Genomic DNA, 12,631 nt, shown 5'->3' on the forward strand with positions numbered 1-12,631 from the left:
AAAGCTTGGTAAGAGAGGTTTAAAACTGAATGTAAAGAATTTTTTAAACATCTGAAGAAAAGAAGTAGGGTGTGTGTGTCTATGTATATCTGTGTGTGTTTGTGTGTCTGGGTGTATGTGAATGACCTGGAAAAAATGCTTTCTCTCCTGGGTCCCTTGGATTATGATTTAGGAATTTCATCAGCCCCAGGGCTCTTCCAGCATGTATACCAGGAAACGATTGCTGAATCATTTCCATCAGCGCCTGCAGTGAATCAGTCTTGTGTGACGTTTACACTAAGAACTGGAGGTCAGCTGACCCATGAGCAAGCGTCTGAAATAGTGGAGCTGAAATTGAGTTTCATCCTGGTCGGGAGGAGAAACAGCTGCTTGTTTCTACTAAAAGTCAGTCTTAGAACAATTCCGTTTCGGGAACATCTCCAATATATAATACAATCTACTAATTAGGCTCCCCTAATCTACTTCCCTACAGAGGACGGGAATCCAGTGTTACCTTTTCCGAACACTCTGAAAGAGTTGTCTTCTAGTGGAAACAGCTGATGCAGGCCTGTCTTAGCCTTCTTAGCCGCCTGCCCAATGCCTGACAGCAGTTCAGATGTGTTGCTGGAACCAACAACTTCATACCCAGCAATGATGCTTCCATTTCTACAATGATGATGTGGAAAGAAACATGAGATTCATTCATTCAGTCACTCAAGGCTTATTCTGTGTGGGGATGGCATTGGGTCAGTGGGAATAGATCAAACAGATTTGGTCTTTGCCTTCTTGGAGCTTACGTGCCAGTGGAGAAGGCAAGGCAAATAAGAAACAAATAACCACCAAATATATAAAATCATAATTATAAATATATATATATATATAATTCCAAATTTTGTTAAGTGTTATGAGGGACAAGTTCAGGGATAGAGTTACAGATGTAGAAAACAAACTTATGGTTACCAGAGGGTAAGGTGGGGGGAGGGATAAATTGGGAGATTGGGATGGACATATACACACTACTATATACAAAATAGATAATTAATAAGGACCTACTGTACAGCCAGGGAACTCTACCTAATACTTTATAATGGCCTATATGGGGAAAGAATCTAAAAAAGGGTGGATATATGTATAACTGATTCACTTTGCTGTACACCTGAAACTAAGACAACATTGAAAATCAACAACATGCCAATACAACTTTAAAAATAAAATAAAGTTTTCTTCATGTAGATCTTTAAAAAAAAAAGAATATCAAGTAGACGTGAGGCCCACTTTAAATAAGACTGGTCAGGAAAGGCTTCTCTGTGCAGAGGATCTTTGAAGCTGAGACCTGAAGGATGAAAAGAAACAGCCAGTGATGCAAAGAGAATTGGTACAGCGTGGCCAGCACCTGAGAAGGGCTGGAGGCAAGAAAATGCCTGTGAGTCTGACAAACTTCAAGGCTAACGTGACTAAAATTCAATGAGCAGGTGAGAGATGGATAGGAGATGACCCTTGAGAGGTACCCAGGAGCCAGATGGAAGAGGGCCTTTGAGTCTGAATTTCATCTTTTATTAAAAGGTTTTACTCTTTTTGAAAAGGCATGGCATGATCAGATTTATAATTTAAGATCATCACTCTGGCTGCTGTGTAGAAAATAGGTGAAGGGAGGAAGCAGAGAAGCAGGAAAGCTAGTTAGGAAGGAGAGGGTGGTGCCCTGAACGGATTGAGTAGCAGTGTGTGTGGGGAGAAGTGAACTGGTCAGTTTCAGGTTGTATTTGAAGATAGAGCCAGAAGACTTGCTAACGGAGCAGATTTTGGGTGTGGGAGAAAGAAACCAGGCAAGAACGACCCCAGGGAATTGAAAAACAAACTGTAGTATATTCATACAATGGATTATTACTGGGCAATAAAAAGGAAGGAATCACTGATACTCAGAAAGCCAAGGATGAGTCTCAAAGGCCTTAGGCTGAGTGAAAGAAGCCAGGCCCCCCCAAAAACTATACACTACATGATTCCATTTAGGTAAAGTTCTAGCATAAGCAAAACCAGCCTATGGTGATAGAAATAAGATCAGTGGTTATTTCTGGTAGGGAGGTAGGAATGTACATGGAGATTGGCTGGAAAGGGGCACAAGGGAACTTTGGGGATAATGGAAATGGTCTGTCTTGATAGGAGGTGGCGTGTATTAGTATTTGTCAAAGCTAATAAAGCTGTACAATTAGGTTTTGAGCATATCACTGTATGTAAATTATACTTCAATAATTAAGTATAATTTATTGGAAAATAAATTAAGACAGGATAGCTCTAAGATTTGGGTCTGGAAATGAGATGGGGAAGACAGTGGGAGAAGGAGATGAAAGCTTATGATGGGGGGCAGTTGGAGGACTCCCATTTTGGACCTGTTACATTTGACATGCCTACTAGAAAATCACCTGGAGATGTTAATAGGCATTGGATGTTGGAGTCCAGAGTTTAGGGGAGAGGCTGAGGTCAAGTAATAAATTTAGAACCCATCTGTATACAGATGGTATTTGAAGTTACGAAAGCAAGTGAGATAACATGGATTAATTTAATCCTGCAACTCCATGAGGGTTAGGGTTAGGGTTATTCTCATTTTATAGATAAGAGAACTGAGTCCTAAAGAAGTTGGGTCAAGTCATTAATTATTAATTGATGGATATGAACCTCTGGCTCTCTAAAGCTCAAATTCTTAATCACTACATTGAACTACATTGAACTCACAATAAATAAACCCAAATACCCTTTTATGCTGTGATGATCACAATGCCTTTTCATTGATACGGCCCTTCTATCGTGTTTGAAAAGTATTTTTCTATTATTTCATTTTATGTAATGAGGTTAACTCAAATTCCACAGGTATTAACAGTCCTGTTTGACAGATAAATAAATTGAGACTGTGAGAGACTAAGATTTACTTTAGATCATGTACGTAAAGAGTAAAACCAAAATAGTTGTATTTTATAGACTTATGTGTACATTTACTGTGATTTTGTCTACAAATTATTGGAGACAGTTTGTAAGATATATATATATATATATATATATATATATATGATGGAATATAAATTAGAAATATAAATAGAAAACCAGGACCAAGGAAAAGAAACGTGAATATTGAATACAAAACTGTTGATTGAGTTTCAATGCTGTCTATGAATTCAATGACGGCAAAGTCAAAAACAGAAGTTAGATTAATTATATAGACCTTGATATAAGAAAAAAGAAGCAGTGTTTTTCCTAGCACTGAATTTTAAAGAATATTATATATGTGAGCCTTTTTTATAGGTACATGAGAAGACTTAAAGGATAATGTCCAGGACAGTATATTTATAGCAAAAGCTACTGAAAATTTCCTATAGCTCTTCTTTAGCTGTGAAGAAAGTATATAAGAAGTTAAGTTCTCTGACCTGTAAGTCACTTCCTCTATCAAGCAGACCATAAATAGCTGGTAATCAACACACAGGCGGGTAACTAACCAAATAACTTTTGAATTAAAGTATAAACAAAAGGGTAATTTACTAAATATCTCTTTCTTTGCTGTAGACAATGACTACTGGGCTTTGAACTATGGTGCATACATGATATCTACACAAAAATATAATATTTTACCCAAGGAGCCCCTTCTGGCCCCCAGTTATACAACATCACACCCTCTGTGTTCATGGAAGGAGAAAACGCATCCCTCCGCAACCCACAACCCTTGTCACCACCACTCGCCCCTTCCCATGCATGCACACCACGTCCTCCTGCTTCCTTCCAAGCCATGCGGGTTTCCAATTCTAGTTTCCGATCCATAGCTTCGAGAATGCCATTTAATATTTATATTCGCAAAGGCATTTAAATGAGAATATAGGCTTTCTTCTTAAGATTTTTTAAAGCACCACAGACTTTTATTCAGTTTTAGTAAGAATCCTGCTTCAAAAAGCAGTTGACGTATTTTCTGTCAAGGTCACTTGGAAACAGCATGAGGCATCCTGCAGGACGGGTGCATGATTCCAGGGATGCCCTTCTAAGACCGTTGTATTACTTACCGAAACTGGGTGACTTGAACTGACTCAAAACCTTGGATACTTTTGTAGGCTTCTTTAAGCTTTACAAAGAGAGCAAAGAGCAATACGTTGATCTTTGTTCCCACACAAGAAAGACATTTGAGCAAAAAATGATCACAGACAATAAATAACCAACGGAAGCAGCAAGAAAAGGAAAGAGATATGGTGAGAGGTAGTTGCATGTTGTAGAAATACATTTAAAATGATAGCAGAAAATGTACACACACACGCCTCCGTACACACATATAATTTAATGTTGAGGTTGCTAATAAAGAATGTAGAACCAACTGCTTAGACTAGAGGATGGGTCGGGTGCCAGATAATGTAATAAATTCATCCAAAATCTATTTTCTCCTTCCCCTAAATAAGCCATTGATTTCAATAGATGCTTAAACTGAATCTGCCTGCGAAGTGTTTGTGCATGTCTTCAGTTAGGACCACATCTAAGCCACCATCCTAGGTAGAGGTAGTTTATGTTACTTCATTATGAAGTCCAGAATTTTGGTCAGTAACCCTCTTTAGCCTCTAACAAGAGAGGCTTCTTTAAGGAACAAATCCCAAATGTTAACAATTGAGCTTGGATCATGAAAACTTTCTTTTGACAAATAAAAATCAGAAAATAATCAAGAAGGCTTGATTCACTCATCTAATTATGAGAATAAGGTGTAACTTTGTGGCTGAAGACTTGCAAAGAATGAAGATAACGGGAACTTTTATTCTCAACATAGTGACATTACCTGCAGCCACAGATTCAATATCAGACCTGAGAATAAAGATCCTTAGTACTTAAAAAAAAAAAAGAAAAGAATCAAGAGGGTGTGGTTTAATATTAACCCTAACAAATGAGCAAAACTAAACACTAAAGGAATGGGAAGAAGCCAATTGCTTAACGCTCCTTGAAAGAAAATGTTCAAAGTACATCACTTGTGGGTAGAGTGATTAACTGCTATGTAGTAAGTCATTGAAAATGAAAAATTAAGAATATGTGTTAAATAAATATGTTGAATTGGAAACACCTGAACTTAGGTTTAGGCAAGGATTTCTTTTGTAATAAGTAGAAGGTGCTTACTTGAAGTTCAATTCCAGTGGTATATTTGGAGTATATAGCAGAAGATGAATCCAAAAGATCTTTTGTAAATCTTTCATCAATTTTGAAAGTACCCCAAACCTCTATGGAAAATAAAAAGAAATTTACAGAGATAAAAATTACTCACTTGATATATTATAGCTTAAAGTTACAGAAGTCTAATTCAGCCCATCTATTTGACACTGGTACTTTCTTCTTTGTTTTGTCAATTTTCTTTTTATGATGAATGTTCACCTAAAGTAATATAGGAAGTATCCATAAAACCGGAATTCTCTTTTGTGGATTTGGAAGATAATGGGAAAGTGCGATAATCAAGATGACCTTATAAGCAGGTAAATGAGTAGCCACTCACATGTGGTTATAAAAGGCACTTATCCCAGTCTAGGCCCTGAGCTTAAACGTTGTCCCTATTTAAAAATTAAAAAAAAAAAAAAAATCACTACTTGCTAACTCCAACTTACCCCTTGCTTACCCATCACTGGTGCTTTTCTCCTCTGGGACAGGTTATTCCCCACCTCTGGATGGACAAATCCTGTGTATCTTTCATTCAGGACTTAGTTAAATGCGCCTCTTTAGCAAGACCTTCCCTGGGCCCCAGATGAAAAGAGTCTCCCTCTCCTTTAAATTCTTACAGTACGTTATCCATACGTCCCTTCCAGCCTCTTCACCTACACATCTATCCTATCTGTGAACACACCTCATGTATGTGTGTCCCCACTCTACTTTGGGAATCTCCCTGTGAGTGTAATCCCTATCTGATCCATCTTTGTATCCCCCAAAGATGGATCAGACTTGGGCCACTTTTCAAAGTGTAGGCTTTCATCAAAATTTGTTGAAGAGATCACATTGTCTTCTTTCATGTGTTAACAGCCTCTGGCCTCCCCAGGTAGCTTGCTAATTGATCGACAGCAAGAGAAATGCCTCATGGTGACCTCCCAGAATTTGCCCCAGATCTGGGTATAAAGATGGTGTTTAATAAATACGTGTTACTTGAGGCAGGAAGGATTAGGAGTCTGGGATTAGCAGATGCAAACTATTATATACAGGATGGATAATCAACAGGTCCTACTGCATAGCACAGGGAACTGTATTCAATATCCTTTGATAACCCATAATGGAAAAGAATATGAAAAAAGGATAGATAGATAGATAGATAGATGCATATAAAACTGAGTCACTTTTCTGTACAGCAGAAATTAAACACAACATTGTAAATCAACTATACTTTAATCAAATTTTTAAAATAAATAAAGAAAGAAGTGTTACCTTAACCTGAACTGCTGTGGTTCTGGGAAAGGGACCCAGGGAGACCCAGGAAAGCTGGGCTATTTCAGGTCCTCCTTCACTCTTTGCTCCACTCTACCAAAATCTGGAGCTTCAAGATAACTGGACTAGTCTTTGGGGACGTTTCTTAAAGTCCTTCAAGCTGTCGGAGCCCACGTCATGCGGCTCACCCCATCATCCACTGGGCATCAGCCTAAGTCAGCAGTAGCTCCCTCAGCGTCCACTGGCTCCTAAACTAGACTTTCAACTTGTGTTTGGTTTTGGCAATTCATTCAACACACATATTTGTTGGCAATTTACAGAATTTCTTTCAATGTAATCACTAGGCAGCCCTCCCTGCCTGCACAACTCTAAATTTTTATTTTCTGGAAATTGATGTTGGCCAAAGAAGTAAACAGAAGGTGGGAAGAAAAACGTTATTTACTCAAGCTGTTCCCCTAGTTGGAATTTCAGGGAATCTCCCTAAATCTCAGCAGGATCGTAGAATTGTCGAGGTGAGCTGGATTACCTCCAGGCTGAACTAGCGCCCAAACATCAGCTCGCATTTCTGAATTTTCTGCACTTACGAAGCTCTCGCTGTGTCCAGCCAAGCCTAGCAGGGTACGTCATCACTGCCCTTCCAACTCCCTGTAAACACCGGCTCTTCTCTGGGAGGCAAAGAGAAACACTGGGGCACAGACCCAGTGGTCCTTCTCTCTCTGTCACATGTGGAGGTGGGAGGGGTGTATCCTTACACACTTACTTGTTCTCTCACAGAAATGGACACTCTGGGTGAGGTTGTTGAGATGACAATCACAGCTCTGGAGAGATCCCTCCGTGTGAAGGTAGCATTTCTGGGGATCAAGGCATGAGGGAGGAAACCAGGAGTAGCCGTCGTCACAGGCACAGCGCAGGACCCCGTTCTGGATGCCACAGTCTGCACGAAAAAACAGAGCTTGGTCTCACGGGACCTGGTTAATAAATTGGCTATGGTTGAGTTCTCATCTTTGGTTCTGATATAGAATCTGAACCGAAAGCTAGAGATATTTCTCTCCAAAAGCTGTAAGGATGAAAACAAGATGGAAACAAGTATGTTTAAGGTTAAGGAAACGTCCCACTCAATAGATACTGAGGTTGGATCAGAAACCCAGCTAACATAACAATCAAGTGTCCGGGGCTAGCGTCCAAAAGAAGGATGTGTGCCCAGTCGGTACCACTTACATGGAGAAAGAAGCAGAAGAGGATATGTCGACCTGAGAGTTATTTAAAGGGTTCTAGATGGTATTTGTCCACTGTCTTATCGGAGGCTCCTATCCACCTAGCATCACTCCCCCAAAGTCCCTGTTAGCAATATGGCAAAGGCAGAGAGACCTTTTTGTTGAGAGTCATGATGAAAAATTTTATTAACCAATCCTGTATGCTTGTATTGGACCTAAAACTCCCACCAAAGAACCTTTCCTTTTCAATAGAAAAAAAAAAAAAAATGGGGCAAAGTCACCACATACGGTTGTGAAAATATGCACAATGGTGTGCAGTAAATGGTTCTCAAACGTGATCATGCATCAGAACCTTCTGGGAGGGGTCTCACCCCAAAGGTTATGATTCAGTAAGTCTGGAATGGAGCCAGGGATCTGCATTTCTTTTAAGTTCCCTGATGCTGCTGCTACTGTCGGTCTGGGTACCACACTCTGAGAACCCTTGCTTTAGATAAATCATTTAACTTCTCCTAACCCCATTGTGGTGGTCATTAGTGCTGATGGCCAGATATTTTTTACAAGCATCTATTCTTTTCAGCCACAGATATTGGGGGGATGATTGATTCCCCAGCAGAACCTAACCTCTCCTGACTCACACACCACCTTCCCCATTTCCACTCCCAGTTACCAGAGACTGACTCACACGTGGTGGCCTTTGCTCTGATAATCTTCACTGGCCCAAAAACAGGGCAAGGCTCCAAAAGCTTCAGAAAGTTCTTCACGTCTCTTTTCTCCTTGGAATCTCGATAGGCTACCTGAAGCAGCAGCTCGTATTCCTGGATTGGACCTAGAGAGAAAGAGAGACCGTCAAAGGCTTCTTTTCTCAGGCTGGGAGGGAGATACTGCAGAGCAAGTGACCTCGGAGCGCTTGTCAGATTCAGCCTGAGGGTCACGGACATGGCTTGGTCACTTCCATTCATCCAGACATGGACTAAAAATGAGCATCCCGAGCAAAGCATCAGACGGTCCACAGGTGCCTAAGACACCTCTCTCCTCTGACTTCGGCCAGGCCAGCTGCTCTGTGCTCTCTGACCCACCCCAGCATCGCCCTCCTGACTTTATATACTTCTCAGGTCACATCCAGAGTCAAGTTTCAGGGTCAAGACTGAAGGGAGAAGAGGTGAGAAAGTCCTGGTCACTCTACCCGACTCCTCCCCCAGCTCTGGTCTCCTGGATGTATCTTTGATATAAAACCCCCAGTCCCCTCTTTCCTCTCCAAAGAGCCCTTCCTTCTCCTGTACAAATGTTCCACTAATTAGCTGAGTTTGCTATTGAGATGAAATGCACGAGTAAAACCAAAGCAAACCTTACTTGAGCCTTGATGCACCCTCACCTCCACCCTATCGTTTCTGAGCAGTACCTTTTGTTTCCCTAAGAAGAGACCATTAGGTGTTTTGGGCTGGGAGAGAAGAGGAATCGCACCCAGAATTCACTTAGGCACGTTCACATGAAACTCTGTATGAAGTTCCATGGGGTCTCAAAATCCTCCCAAGGTCCTCTGTGGACCCCAGGTTAAGAATGTGAAGGGCCTCAGAGAAAAAGAGGCAAAAGGTGAACATCCTTTCTTCCTGGGTCTCATTTTGTTATCATCGGCAGTGAACTCTCTTAGAATCCCTTAGATCTCTCAGGACGGGACCATGCTTTCTACAGGCACAGGTGAGATGGGGAGCTTCTATGAGACTGTCCCATTTCTTAAGGGTCCGGGGGAGCTGGGAGATTTAGAGGGAAGAAAAGCAGCTGGATCAATCCCTAGGCTTCTCAGAAGGAAATCCAGAAGCTGCAGCATGTCCCGGGACATTTACAGGAGACTCCTGCCTGCTGTAGTTGCCACCAACTCACCCCTCTCCGCATCTCCTTAAGGCCGGAAACTCTGTCCCGGCCTTGGGAATTACTCCAAGGGATGTAAGCTAGGAGGCCCAAGCAGGTAATAGGTGGGGAAGGGGGGAAAGATGAATGGCTCTGGTTCTGGAGCCAGACTGACTGGGCGTTGAATCCTGCCCCACCTACCCACCGGCCTCGTCAGTTTCACTACCTGTAAAATAAAGATGGAGATTGTACCTAACTCAGAGGATCTTTGTGAGGCTTTAATTCATCTAACACACTTAGGATAGTGCATGGCACTGGTAACACCTTTCCATGGCATTCCAAGCTGAAGCTCTGGTTTCATTTTCCCAACGAATTGTAGCCTTGCTACAGTGTGGGAAGGTCTATGGCCCTATTAGCGCATTGCTGGATGGCAGATTCATGGCACCGTAAAAAGGCTTTTGAGGACTGACCCAGGAACCTAACCACCGTCTGTGTGTACCATTGTTTCCGTGAGGAAATATATACAGTGCTTGAAACATCAGACCCGCAAACCAAATTCCAGACCACAACTCATTCCTGGACTGAAGTCTGTGCCATGCATTACATTATGGGATCAAGGTGAAGAGGGAAAGGACAAGTATGCAGCAGCTACTGGCTGGCTATGGGACAGGATACTATGCCTCTATTATAGTATTTCATCCTCACAAGGAATTACTGTAATTATCGTTTTACGGATTTGAGGTATTTAACGATGTGCCAAAGATCATAAAACCCATCAGGAGCGCCCCTGGGATTTGAACCCTGCTCTCTGGGCTCCAGGGTGTGCTGTACCGTGCTATCTGAGGGAGTCTCACCTAGAGGCTTTTTCTTATTCAAAATGAGTTCTTGCTTTGTTTTGATGCCATCATCACTCTGTTAAGAGAAAAAAAAAAAAAAGAAGAAGAATTACAGCGAGGCTTGGTCATATTGTATTTCATAAGGCCTCGTTGGATTTCCCAGATAAACTGAAATCATGGATCTAAAATGCAAGCCAGGGATGGTGGGGGAGGGGGGCAGAAAAGGACATCGCTGAGGCACCTTTTGAGCACAAACCTGAAGGATCCCTGAGAAAGAACTTCCCAGGAGGAGGGAGGAACAGGTGCAAAGGCCCTGGGATAAGAATATGCCTGGCACGTGAAGGCCAGAGCAGCTAAGTGGAGTCGGGGAGGCGGGGCAGGAGGTGATGTCAGAGAGTATCTCTAGGGAGGCAGGTCCTGTAGATCCTTCCGGGCTGTGGCAAGGGCTTAGCTTTTGCTTGAGTGGGATGGGAGCCCGCTGGAGAGTTCTGAATGGAGGAAAGGTGTGCTCTGCTCCACTTTCTAGAAGGCTCAATCCTGCAGCCGTGTTGGGAATAGACAAGCACCGAAGCAATGAGAGTGTTTCAGGAGCTACCGAGATAATATAGGTGAGAGATGATGAAGGTGTGGATCAGGATGGTAGCCATGGAGTTGGTGAGAAGTGTTTGGATTCTGGATATATTTTAAAGAGAAAACCAGAAAAAAAGATCTAATGGTTTAGACGTGGATTATGAGAAGTGTCAAGCGTAATAATAATTTTTCTGCCTAAGCAGCTGGAGAGACAGTGATACCACTTGCTGAGATGGGCAAGGAGAAGCAGGTTTGGTGAGAAAAAACCGAGAGTTTAATTTTGGACATATTAAGTTGACGGGATATTGGCACCCAACTGGAGATATCAAGTAGGTAGTAGATAGGTGAGTGTGGCGTTCAGGGAACAGGTGTGAGAAGGAGACACAGATTTTGGAGTCATTGGCATGCAGAGAACATTAAAACCATGACCCCAGATGAAAGCATCAAGAAAGTGAGTAGAGTGTGGAGAGAAAGGAACCCTCCTACGCTGCTGGTGGGAATGGAAATTGGTGCAGCCACTATGGAGAGCAGTATGGAGGTTCCTTAAAACAACTAAAAATAGTGTTGCCGTATGATCCTGCAATCCCACTCCTGGGCATCTATCCAGACAAAACTCTAATCTGAAAAGATACATACACCCGAATGTTCACAGCAGCACTATTTACAATAGCCAAGACATGGAAGCTACCTAAGTGCCCACTGACAGATGAATGGATAAAGAAGACGTGGCATAGATGTGGAATATTACTCAGGCATATAAAAGAATGAAATAATGCCATTTGCAGCAACATGGATGGACCTAGAGATTATCATACTAAGGGAAGTGTGTCAGAAAGAGAAGGACAAATATCATATGATATCACTTATACGGGGAATCTAAAGCAATGATACAAATGAACTTACTTACAAAACAGAAACAGACTCACAGACTTAGAGAATGGACTTATGGTCACCAGAGGGGACAGGGGCAGGTGGGGAGTGATAAATTAGGAGTTTGGGATTAACAGATACACACTACTATGTATAAAACAGATAAACAATAAGGACCTACTGTATAGCACAGGGAACTATACTCAAAGTCTTATAATAACCTATAATGGAAAGGAATCTGAAAAAGAATATATATATGTATACATATATATATGTATAACCGAATCACTTTGCTGTATACCTGAAGCTAACACATTGTAAATTAACTATGTAAACTAAACTAAAATATGTAAATTATTACTTCAATTAAAAAAAAGGTTATTGGGAAAAAAAAAGGAAAGTGAGTATAGATAGGGAAGAGGCCAAGGACTGCTAATGTCGATCTCTATGCTTTTCCTCCATCAAAGAGGCCATAGGAGAGGATGCGCTGAGTTAGAAAACATCTCCAGTATGGCTTAGTCCAAGATCCCGGTTTTTGCAGTCAGGTCATCCAAGCTCCAAGAGATGAAGTGACTCATCCAAGGTCACACAGCTAATGCTGGTATTGTTGAGACAAGAACCCAGCACTTCTGATGCCAAGTCTATGAACTTTTGTCACTGCAGTTGCCTAGAGAGTGACAGACGCTCAAAGTGCCAGAAGGACAGAGGGGAGGTGGTAGAGAAGAAAACGGGACGTACGCAAACTTACCCCCAGGAAGCCATTCCAGCCCTCGGTGATCATGAAGAAGGAGAAGAGCCAGGGCATAGGAACTCTCATCTTCCCCTGGCCCCTCCTGCTTCTGGACAGGACAAGAACAGCTGGAGTCACAGTCTGTGACTAGATGTGTGCGCCATGCAAGGCTGAGGCAC

General features: G+C 41.9%; 1 protein-coding gene across 3 annotated transcripts in view; it reads right to left on the minus strand.

Moving 5' to 3' along the window:
- Window positions 1-12,631, minus strand: part of ADGRF1 (adhesion G protein-coupled receptor F1) — a 34,740-nt gene that overhangs the window by 12,232 nt on the left and 9,877 nt on the right. For all 3 annotated transcript variants that reach the window (XM_070046712.1, XM_030870524.3, XM_070046713.1), the window contains exons 3-9: window positions 12,471-12,561; window positions 10,301-10,358; window positions 8,284-8,427; window positions 7,148-7,321; window positions 5,104-5,204; window positions 4,017-4,075; window positions 494-645 (exon numbers count right to left, since the gene is read on the minus strand). In XM_070046712.1, the coding sequence (XP_069902813.1) occupies window positions 494-645; window positions 4,017-4,075; window positions 5,104-5,204; window positions 7,148-7,321; window positions 8,284-8,427; window positions 10,301-10,358; window positions 12,471-12,539 (757 nt within the window). In that variant the 5' untranslated portion in view covers window positions 12,540-12,561. The remainder of the gene's footprint in view (window positions 1-493; window positions 646-4,016; window positions 4,076-5,103; window positions 5,205-7,147; window positions 7,322-8,283; window positions 8,428-10,300; window positions 10,359-12,470; window positions 12,562-12,631) is intronic.

The sequence above is a fragment of the Globicephala melas genome, chromosome 11 (genome assembly GCF_963455315.2).
Source record: "Globicephala melas chromosome 11, mGloMel1.2, whole genome shotgun sequence".
NCBI lineage: Eukaryota > Metazoa > Chordata > Mammalia > Artiodactyla > Delphinidae > Globicephala > Globicephala melas.